The 12,351-nt window shown below is 28.3% G+C and overlaps 2 protein-coding genes across 2 annotated transcripts; one reads left to right on the top strand and one right to left on the bottom strand.

The window, feature by feature from the left end:
- Positions 1-3,515: 3,515 nt before the first annotated feature.
- LOC111917713 (lignin-forming anionic peroxidase-like) lies at positions 3,516-4,635 on the bottom strand. Its single transcript, XM_052771334.1, has one exon. It carries the CDS (start codon positions 4,589-4,591, stop codon positions 3,662-3,664), a length of 930 nt encoding a protein of 309 aa, XP_052627294.1. The 5' UTR covers positions 4,592-4,635; the 3' UTR covers positions 3,516-3,661.
- Positions 4,636-9,208: 4,573 nt separating this feature from the next.
- Positions 9,209-10,337, top strand: LOC128133407 (RHOMBOID-like protein 2). Its single transcript, XM_052770828.1, has 4 exons — positions 9,209-9,316; positions 9,423-9,600; positions 9,689-9,852; positions 10,209-10,337. Exons 1-4 carry the CDS (start codon positions 9,209-9,211, stop codon positions 10,335-10,337), a joined length of 579 nt encoding a protein of 192 aa, XP_052626788.1.
- Positions 10,338-12,351: the final 2,014 nt, after the last annotated feature.

Raw genomic sequence — 12,351 nt, 5'->3', positions numbered from 1 at the left:
TCAATTATAGGAGACTTCCGAATTTAAGTTATTAACCACTTGTGATTTTAAATAGTATTGAAATAGTGCTTGCGACCTTTAAAACCTTGTTTTAAAGGGAAAAACGTCAACATTCATCGATATTTGCATATAGTAGCTAGTGTACCGCACTTGATGAACAAACTTCAACATGATAGTTCGACTATAAGGGTAGTACTCGCACTTCGGAAACTATGTATCCACCAATGACATAACGTCATAAATCAAGTTAACATTGATCAAGTTTCGTTCTATTAATGATATATCTAATTCCATATCTTAGAGATATTATATAACCTATAAACTAAAATTGTAATTTGTTATATCTATCTTTACCTCAATTATTTTATACATTTGTGTAGTATAATCACTTAATGAGATATCCTACACAATATGTGGTGAATATATTAAATCTTCTATTGTATCCTACACAATGTTATTGTGTGGTGAATATATCAAATCTTATATTATATCCGTCTAAATTCGATCATCTTCCTTCTAAATAAAAATAAATAAATAAAAATATTTTATTTATCAAATATATCATATGGTTTATATATTAACGTAAATTAATTAATTAGTATAAATAACTAAATGTGTTTTAGCTACTAAATTAATGGTTTAAATGCTTTCTTAAAAACACACATGTTAGTGTTTGTAAGCAAAAAGGTCAACTAAGTTGTTGGTATTTGTCATTTAAGAAATCCTAATTTGACACTCTAACTTTATCAGTGAAATCAAAGCCTCTAACTTCTTCTTTTTATTTTGTTTGTTGATCAAGGACAAGGAAAGAAGCAAGGTTACTTGCTTTTTTGATTGGGGTCTTGCAACTTTTCATGTTGCTTGTGTGGATATTGTTATTGAGGTAATAACTTTAGATCATAGTCACATGGATCGTTGGACATGTCATGGCAGACGTTCTGGATCGTGTGATCCGGTTCGTGGGACTTTTCGATCTAAACATCACCGCAACGCAAATTGGATCATGATACTAAACAACTTCAATTTTGTATCAATTGTGTTGTGAGTTATGAATCGGGGAGATGGGAATGGCGAATTAGAGTGTTGATGCCGACGATTTGGAACGACGGTGTTGGTTTGGAGCATTCGATGTCCATTGCATGGAACACATATATGAATTGGTACGAGGTTGATTTCTACATCCGATGTTAAACGATTTCAATTTTGATACTGCTGACGCAATCTATTTGTTCTATACTTAGCTTAAATATAAGTAAGTGATTATGTGATTGTAAAGGAGAATAAGATTTGGGTACACTATTTAGATTTTGGAGCGTCCCTCTTACTGAATTTGTTGATATAATATGTAAAATTTATTTGATAGATTCAGTTCACTAAATCATTTGATTTTACATAAACGCCGATTGATTTAATACAATTAATTTCTCTTGGTAAAGCATGCGTATATATATGCATGACGATTTTCGTGTTTAGTACACATTATTCATAAAAAACAATAACAAATACTTAGAAAATACCACATTATCAAAGGAAAAAAAGATAGTAAAAATATTTCTGAGTCTAAGGAGCATATTGTAGTAGACGAAGACGAAAAGAGCATCAAAGAGAACACATTTGTAGTGGAGACTCAAGAAGTTCAAATCCATGAAATGAGAGACGACATGCCATTGCAAGAAATGAACATTATTTCTACTACACTTGGCAAGAATGTTGGCGGGGTTCAAAGATGTGAGTATGCAAACATTGTTAAGGATGAAATGGGTCGTTTTGGGTTAGTTTCGACCTAAAACAGAACCCAGACCCATAATATCGGTTTCCAAATATTTAATACCCAATCCAACACCAAAACTGATGAGTTCAGTTTTCTAGTTTTTCAGATTCTGGTTAAAACCCAAATCCAATCATAAACTAAGTTATAAGTCTTGCAAGTCATTATATAGAGGCTGAAGTGGGTTGATGTTGTAAACAATGATTGATGTGGGACTCTAGTGGTTGTCATAATGGGAAAAAGGCCATCTTTAAGATTAAAAGACAAGACCTCTAGTAGCAATTAATGTCCAACCATTTACCAACACTATCAAGTTGATACTTGTAATTTATTTATGTTGATTTATATAATATAGATATATAAAAAATGTGTTATATATAAACATTGGTGTGGTGCGATTTTTCTCAGTTTCTTATATTTACATAACCGAACCTAAACAAAAATTATTGATTTTTGGAAAACACAAATCCCAACCATTGGTTTATGCTTAGGGTTTCGATTTTTTCAATTTTCAGGTTTAATTTTAGTCACCCCTTTAAGATTCTGTTGTACTAATGGATAGCAAGAAGTATCATATAACGGATACAAAGTCAAACTATGAAGCTGATGCGTGGAAACAACACAATCCGAGACGTTAAACATTTTTATCAAGGTCTGTGTAATCAATCTCCTTCCATTTTGATTAAAAAAAGTTGATTTTCTTTCTACTTCTCTAATAAATTTAATTTTTTATCGACTTTGTATTTATATTGCTTAAAAAATAATTAATTTGATTGTTGGGTGTGAACCTTGATAATTAGTTTTCAACTTTTGAATCCTTGATTCTTTTTTAAGTGATTATTTTGAAGAATGTTTTGTCAATGTTACAAGGTAATTTATGTTTTATCATTTTATCAGATCATAATAATTAGCATACTCTGATACTTAAAGCATTATATTATTTTTGGAAATAATGGAAATATGATTATTGACTGAGTTACCCTTCTGTTGATTTTGTAATATCTTGCTAGGTAACGGCAAGCCTCGTAAGCTATTGTTTAACTTTTTTGCTGGGTAAGGGCAAGCCTGGTAAGCCATTGCTACCATTCAGTACTCCAGAGGGTAATGAAATTTGGTAAATGGAATTTGTATTTCTGCTATGGTAATGTAATCCAATTCCAATCTCGTAAAACGGGGTTCTTCCCTAGTTAAGATTAAAAGACAAGATCTCTAGTAGCAATTAATGTCCAACGATTTACCAACACAATCAAGTTGATACTTGTAATTTATTTATGTTGATTTATATAAAATAGATATATAAAAAATGTGTTATATATAAACATTGGTGTGGTGCGATTTTTCTCAGTTTCTTATATTTACATAACCGAACCTAAACACAAATTATTGATTTTTGAAAAACACAAATCCCAACCATTGGTTTATGCTTCGATTTCGATTTTTTCTGTTTTCAGGTTTAATTAGACCTGACAATTTCAGACATGAAGACACGAATCTGTGAGAGACACGACACGACACGAATACACTACACGAATACATCTTAAAAATTAAGATAAAGCTTATTTCTCATTGTGTAATCGTATCGTGTCAAATTCGTGGTAGACACGCTTTCATGACACGAATACACGAATTGTCAGGTCTAGGTTTAATTTTACTCACCCCTTTAAGATCCTGTTGTACTAACGGATAGCAAGAATTATCATATAACTATATATTGCATTAAAAGTGGTGATAAATAATTAAATCTTACCCGTTATTTCTTTACACTTAAAAGAATAGAATAAATGAATGAAGATATAACTACAAAGTACAATTTTCAGAGGCAAATACAAGAACCCGGGACTTAATGAACCAGGTAGCTCAGGGAAGAGCACCACATATCCTCCTTATCACTCCTTATTGACCCGTTAACGACCTGATCTCACTCATCTTCACCATCGCTTCTGCAAAATCCGACTTGAACTTGGAAGGATTGTTGCTATATTCAGAAACTATGCTGTCTGTGGACCCACCACTGTAAAGCACCTGATCTGATTCAAGAAGACCCTTCTTTTGTATCAGATTCTTGAAGTAGTTGTAATCAAACGTATTCGGTGTCACCAAATCTAGTGGTGCAAGATTTCCATTTCCATCGTTTATAGGGCAACCACGTCTACGCGTGCTAGCAAATCCGACATCAATATCTGATCCATTGCTGTATATTCTGTCACGAAACAAGAAGCATTGAGCTTGTCCAATTGTATGAGCTCCTGATAAAGCAACCATGTCCCTGGCGCTAAGTCCGTTATCTTTGAAGGTGGAGATAAGTGAATCAAGAGGAGCTTTAAAGCTAGGAAGACTTGTCTCCGCTAGAACAAGGCTAGCGGTGGTGGAATCTCTTCTTCCGAGCTTCACCGACCATGACGGACCACCAACCATTTCTGATGCATCACGGGCGGCCACCGTGAGTATGTCTGCACAAGATACAACTCCGGGACATAGTTTCTCCACCTTAGATTTTGCAGCGTCTATCACTTCGTAGCCTCTTACAGAACCCTTATTAGGCAACGCATTCTTTTCTCCTATTATCGAAGCCCCATCCTCCAACAAGATCGATACGTCACAACCTTGAACGAAGCAGTCGTGGAAACGGAGACGAAGGAGGGAAGCCGCCATGCGACGTTCACAAGATATGGCTGTTCTGATGGTGGTTCTGATTGTACGGAGTGCAGTGGGACATGTAGCGTCGTAGAAGGTAGAAGATAACTGTGCGTTGCAGGGTGTGTTGTTAGTAACAGAGAGAAAAAGCAAGAAGAAGATGGCTGCAGAAGTATGTCTAGAACCCATTTGAGAGATGGTTTTATTAATTTATGTAATCCGGTTGAAAGTTGGTGAGAATGTGAGATGAATCGAAAGAAAAGAACGTAGCAGAGATTTATAGGGTTGAGTGTATAGAGACCGCATGGTAAAGCTGTCTTTGTTTGTCTTTGTTTGATCAACAGAAGAATCATAGGGAGATGGGCTGATTTTGTTCACTTATTTATTTTTCTTGTTAATGTTTACGAAGTAAAAAATTTATGTACCAATATCCACAATAAATTAAACTCTAGTGGTTCAATAAGCTATACAATAATTCAAAGGACTATCATATAAATATTCTGATTGTATATTGAAATCTATCATTTTTTTCTATAATCCATTAAATTTACAAAGTTTAAAATACTGTGATATTACTATCATTTTGTTTTATAATGCATTAAATTTTAAATTTTATAAAGTTTAATACATTGTGATAATTATTCGTTCCGCACTCATGACTTGCTTCTTACATAATTTAAGATAGAAATGATATTACATAAAACTTAAAGATTCAATATCTTAAAATTGATATATTTAAATTAAAATACATTAATTAATAAATTTATTAGGTTATTTCTTCAAGTATGAGTCTTGTAATAGATTAAAAGTTAAATTTTAATGATTCTAAGATAACTTCGTCAAATGTGAGTCATGTAATAGTGTAATTAATGGTTATGTTTTTATCAAGATATAATATATTTCTTTTGAACTCTACGAATAATTTTGTATAACGTTTCATTTTATTAATTGTTAAAATTTTAAATTATTGATATTGATTTATTAAATTATATTTTATATTATTTTGAGATATATGTAATAAAAAAAACAATACATAAAACTACAATAAAAAGTTTATTTTATCTAATGCAATATATAATTATACAATAAATAAAAAATAATATAAACAAATATTTGTGTAAATTATAAAATAAATCTATATGATTTAATATTGGTTAGTACGATACATATAATATATAGGGGTATATTCATTTAATTGAATGGTTCAATTAGCATCAAACAACTCTATTAAACTCTAAACTCTTGTTGAACTCTCATTGTTATTGCCCTATACAGAAGATAAATATACAAATAACGTCAATGTGAGGCCTTTTTGACATTTTCTTTTCAACACAGTTTTATGAACATATATACTTGCATGGTTGCGTCTTGTCTCCGCCGCAATACCTCATGCCACAACTGGAATTTATTAAATTAAAGTATAACATACTTACATACGTATGGAATCTTTTCACTTTATATATATATATATATATATATATATATATATATATATATATATATATATATATATATATATATATATATATATATATATATATATATATATATATACACTATGCGAATGCCTACGCGTTGCGCAGAAACACCTATATAGTTGAAGTTTTTACAAATATATGTTATTTTAAATATAACAATAACGATGTTGTTAAATTTGATATAATAACTTGTATACTAAATTGATATAATATATTGATTATTTTGAATTATATGATAATATATACATCTATCATAACTTCAGAATCTCAATCGTTTGAATAATTTCTACCCGTGAGTTATACATGAATAAAATTAAATATAATATATTGTTTAATATTATTTATAATTGTTGTTATTGTTAATTAATTTTTTAAAATTTATTTCCTTAACGTTTTCATCTATCATTATTATTTAAAATATCAAACATTACTTTTGATTTTAAAGGTAACAATATAATCATTTATATAGAGTTATTTTTAACTATTGTTATTATAATTTAGGAAATATTTTACTTAAATTGATATTATAATTTAGTTTTTGCATTCATCACTACCATTTATCACTTTTAACTCTTTACAAAATATTTTTTGGTTTTTTTAATTGGAACTGAAATTTATATTTAAATTCACATTGGAATATGCAAAAACACCAATATAGTTGAAGTCTTTACAAATATATATATATATATATATATATATATATATATATATATATATATATATATATATATATATATATATATATATATAACAGTAACGTCATTGTTAAATTTGATATAATAATTCGTATACTAAATTGATATAATATATTGATTATTTTCAATTATATAATATATATATATATATATATATATATATATATATATATTATAACTTCATGATCTCAATCATTTGAATGACTTCTACCCGTGGGTTACACATGAATAAAATTAAATATAATATATGGTTTAATGTTATTTATAGTTGTTGTTATTGTTAATTAATTTTTTAAAATTTATTTGCTTAATGTTTTAATTTCTAATTATAATTATTTATAACATCAAACATTGTTTTTTGATTTTAAAGGTAACAATATAATCATTTATATAGAGGTATTTATAACTATTGCTATTATAAGTTATTTTAAGCTACTTATTTGAAAACTTTTAATGATTATAAAAATATCTTTAGGAAATATTTTAGTTAAATTGATATTAGAATTTAGTTTTTGCATATATCACTACAATTTATCACTTTTAACTATTTACAAAATATTCTTTGGTTTTTGAAGTGGAGCTGAAATTTATATTTAAGTTGACACTATAATGGTATATTTAAATTAACAATTTCAGTATTTTGTCAAAATTGTTCAAAAGTTGTTAAAAGTTAAAGACATAAGCTTATAAGTAGAAGTACAAATATTATTTTAAAACATAAATTTAGTTTATTAATGATAAAACTTTAGGTTTGATATTTATTTAACCTTATTAATCAACTTATAATCATTATTAGAAAGACACTATAATTTATCACTTTTAAGTATGTGCAAAATATTCTTTGGGTTGTTTAAGTTAAACTAAAACTGATATTTAAGTTGATTCAGTAATGTTATATTTAAATTAATAATTTATTTTTATACAAATTTTTCCAAAATTGTATCTTTAAAATGATAATGGTTTACATTCAACAATATATTAAAACTAATAAATTAAATATAATATGTTAAAAGTTAAAAACATAACTTTATAAGTAGAAGTAAAGATATTATTTTAATATTAAAATTTAGTTTATATATGATTAAACTTTAGGCTTGATATTTATTTAACCTAATTAACCAAATTATAATTATTATTAGAAAGAAATTGAAAAGTCATGGGAGTTTCAAATGAATGTGGTGAAAGAAAAAATGTATGGGGGTTTCAAATGAATGTGGTGCTTGGAAAAATGCTTCTTTTATAAGTATATAATGATATATATATATATATATATATATATATATATATATATATATATATATATATATATATATAGGGTAAAGTGAATATACCTAACAACCTTATATAAGCTTAGGTACCTAACTACATAATACTACATCGGTTTGTATCATATTTACATTGTAATTGTCTAAGGTTCTTAAACTTCAACCTCATAACTTGATTACTTCCAAAATCTTTGGACTTTCAACAATATCTTTCTTTTACATCACGTCTTTCTATTGAATACCACCTGATGGGCTTCATATCCTACCGCTACAAATGAAAGGATGTAGGAGAAATATAATGATGAATTTCCAAATTTTTTTGAAGTGAATCAAGTTTAGGGATGAAGTTTAAGAACCTTGGATGATTGCAATGAAAATTTAATGCAAAATGACATAGTTTGATGAAGTTAGGTACCTAAGCTTATATAAGGTTGTTAGGTATATTCACTTTACCCATATATATATATATATATATATATATATATATATATATATATATATATATATATATATATATATATATAGGTTCAAATGTTTTCCATATCTATTGTATGCTAGAATGCACCAATAGGAATTTAGTATTAACTATATGTATATTAAATGTTATCCATACTTATAACTCGTTTTTATGGAAACCAATTAAATTCGTTATTAATGTCAACAATAATATTCTTTCAGAATGAATTGATATCTAAAAGAATGAGAGTGTAATCCAGCAGAATGAGAGTGTATTCTAGTAGAATACACTCTCGTTCTTCATATTTTATGCAACTTTATTGTATTTTAAGTGAGTGAGTCCTGAAACAAAATACGAACTCATATATAAACACTTAGATGCAAATTCATTCTGAAAGAATGTTGCTGACATTAATGACAGATTTAATTAGTTTTCATAAAAAGAGAATTATAATTATGGATATTATTTAATATACATATAACTATAGATATCATTTAATATCTATATTTATTTAATTAAATAATTATTTAATTTACTAAATTTCTATTGGTGCATTCTAGCACACAATAAATGTAAAAAAACAAAATAACCTAGCCCTATATATATATATATATATATATATATATATATATATATATAAAGAGAGAGAGAGAGAGAGAGAGAGAGAGAGCTAGGTTCAAATGTTTTTAGCAAATATTGTGTGCATGAATGCACCAATAGGAATTTAGGAAAAAATAAATTATTAAATAAATTATTTAAGGGTATTATAGTAATCTTTGCATAGTTAATTATGGTAGATCAACAACAATTCCTTATATCACGCAAGAAGCAAAGATAAATTTAGAACATTAGCCCTAAATCAAACTCATCGGCGTTCCGCTTCTGCTTCTTCTTCTACGCGTGTGGTCTCAATGACTTTTATCTGTTCAATCTTCAACAATAACAATATCAACAAGATCAGTAGTCATACCAACCAACAACAAAGAATCAAGATTCGTGTTTTGAATCTGGGTAAACCGGTATCGATGCATTCTCCCTAGGTCCTCCCTCCGTGCGAATTAGTTCCCGTCGTGGCTGCCAACAACATCTCTTTCAAAATTGGTCTAAACCCTAATTCACTGCAAGTTTTTGTTTTCCAGCCTCGAGAAACTGGGAGCTCTTCAATGGCGGAAAATCGTGCACGGAAATCAAGGATGGAGACTCGTCATCGCTAACTGGTTACATGCCGGATTGATTCATCTAGTCGCTAATATGTTAAGCCTTGTCCGCATCGGCATTTGCCTTGAACAACAATTTGGATTTCGTAAGTACAATCACACCTTCAATGCCTCATTTTATTCAAATTTCAAGTTCCTTTTACATGAACAACACATCATGAAAAACTTTTGCAGTTCGCGTAGAATTGATCTACATGTTATCACGATTTGGGGGTAGCGCTCTTTCTTCATTATTCCTTCAAAACAACATCTTAGTTGGTGCCTCCGGTGCTCTCTTCGGTTTACTCGGGACAATGCTCTCCGAACTCATCACAAACTGGACAATCTACTCCAACCAGGTGAACAAAATTTCATTTTATAGATCTGATAAAGTTTGAGCATTACGTGAAGCTTTTTATAGGCAAAATATGCCTAATGTGACTAATCTGCTTGCTACTGTATTGATTTTCTTGATTGTTATATACTTTCAAGGGTTCCGTGTTGTTTTTCCTGTGAGATCTAAGAATGCTCGTGGGCAACAAGGGTCTTACCCCCATTAAGTTGTTTTAAACTTGCAACATGCCTATTATTCTCCAGTCTGCACTTGTTTCCAACCTTTATTTTGTCTCCCAGGTATTAAACTTTTATCTATTCTTTATTTCTTTACTTGTTGAATTGAATAATTACTTATATTGTTGTTGTTGTTCCTTTTTAGTTGTTGCACAGAAAGTACAGTGGGAATTTATTGGTTAATATGTTGGGAAAATGGAAGGAGTCTGAATACTCTGGTCAATCTGTTCCAGTTGGTGGTCTTGCTTATTATGTTACTGCACCTTCAAGGTAATGACTGACTCCATTCCATATTTCCATTCCATTCACATTCCTTGTTTGTTTGCATGTGAATATCATCATCAACTTGGCTGATATGGCAGCAAATCTCTTCCATGCTCTCTCTCTCTTTTTTGTAATATTTTAGTTAATTATGTAATACTTAAAGGTTTGCAAACTTTAGCTTTAAATGGTTTCAAACTTTATAATTTTTTATTTTCACCTACAGTAATATAACTTGTTTTGCTTTACCAAATGAATGTTAACCTGTAAATTCTTTCAGAATGAGTGCAATATTCTTTTAGAATAAAGAGGGCTTTAGTTTGAAGAATGTTGCTACTCTTTTAGAATGAAGAAGGGAAATATTCTTCACATGTAATCCTGCAAATTGATCAGACATAGACAACCAAAAAAGGCAATGAAGCTTAAATTTTATTCTTTTACAATGATTGTTCTCTAAGAATGAACTCGAATTTTATTCTTTATTTTTTTCATATCAGAATGTAAACACATGTTCATTCTATGAGAATATAAATATTACATAAAACATATGTTGCTAGTAATTCTGACAGAATACATTTATACACGCTTTAGAATGTTTATGCATATAAAAGAAAAGACTATGATTTAAGTGCATTCTGTAATGTATTCTGTTAGAATTTATTTATATAAATGCATTCTGTTAAAATGTCTTTGAGAATGTTTGTTAACAACATGTATATTTGTTTAACTGGTAAAACTAACGAGTAATGTATCTTATTCTTTCAGAATTGCATGGAGAAGGAATTCAATATTGATCATACAAGAGAAATATTTGGAATCGAGTTCAACAACAAGTATATATGTGAAGATCAAGTTGATTATATAGACCATTAGAGATGATCAAGTGTATTTGTTCAATAATTGTATATTCAAGAATGATAATTTTTTAAGAATTTTATTCATTTTTGATGATATTCTGTTAGAATATGTATAATTTCGGATGTATATTAAGAATAAAATCATAGACCCAAGTTGGATGTATATGAATAATATCTTATTCTTAAATCAGGTCAATTACCAAATATAACTGCATTGGAAATGTATTCAACAAAAATAAAACCAAAAATATATGTACTAGTTTATGGTTGGCATTCTGTCATTCTGACAGAATAAAATCGGATTTTTAAATTTGAATTAATTTAAAATATTCATATTTTTAAAAATAAAGGAATTAATTATCCCTTAAATTATGGAAATTTCCTTTTTTTAATATAGGTAAATTGACCAAAATACCCTTATGCTGAAAATTGTGCGATTATATGGTGCATGTTACCCTATTCTAATATCATAGACTCTCAGATCATGACCTTTGGTTCTATTCCATACGGTGCTCCAGATCTAGGCATTCTGGCACACAATAGTTAGTAAAAACAAAATAACCTAAGCCTATATATATATATATATATATATATATATATATATATATATATATATATATATATATATATATATATGGAAAAGTTCAATAGAGAACCATAATTATGGGTTCTTCAACGAACCAAATCTTTTTTTCAATTTCTAGAGTTTATTCTTTATCGAAAAAAAATATAAAAATATCTAAATTCATATATTAACATTGTGAATGTGAAAATTATTTTTCGGATTCACCGTGTGAATCCGGATTCACGTTGTGAATTTTCGAAGATTCACATTGTAAATTTGACGTAAAAAAAATTGAATTTTATATCATTTGAAAAAAGGATAAAAAGTTATGAATTTCTGTATTTTTAGTTTTTTTTTGATAAAAAATAAGTTCTAAACGTTGAAAAAAAGAAAGGTTACTTGGTTCCTTGATTAATTATAGTTCTCTATTGAACCTCACCATATATATATATATATATATATATATATATATATATATATATATATATATATATATATATATATATATATATATAGGATTAGGTTCAAGTGAGACGACCTAATTTTGTGAGATCGTGAGAAACATTTTTTTTATTTTTTTATTTTTATTTATTTATTTTTATTTT

This window comes from Lactuca sativa, chromosome 4 (assembly GCF_002870075.4).
Source record: "Lactuca sativa cultivar Salinas chromosome 4, Lsat_Salinas_v11, whole genome shotgun sequence".
Lineage (NCBI taxonomy): Eukaryota > Viridiplantae > Streptophyta > Magnoliopsida > Asterales > Asteraceae > Lactuca > Lactuca sativa.
The sequence above is the reverse complement of the archived record's forward strand: the minus strand, read 5'-3'. Positions and strand labels throughout refer to the sequence as shown.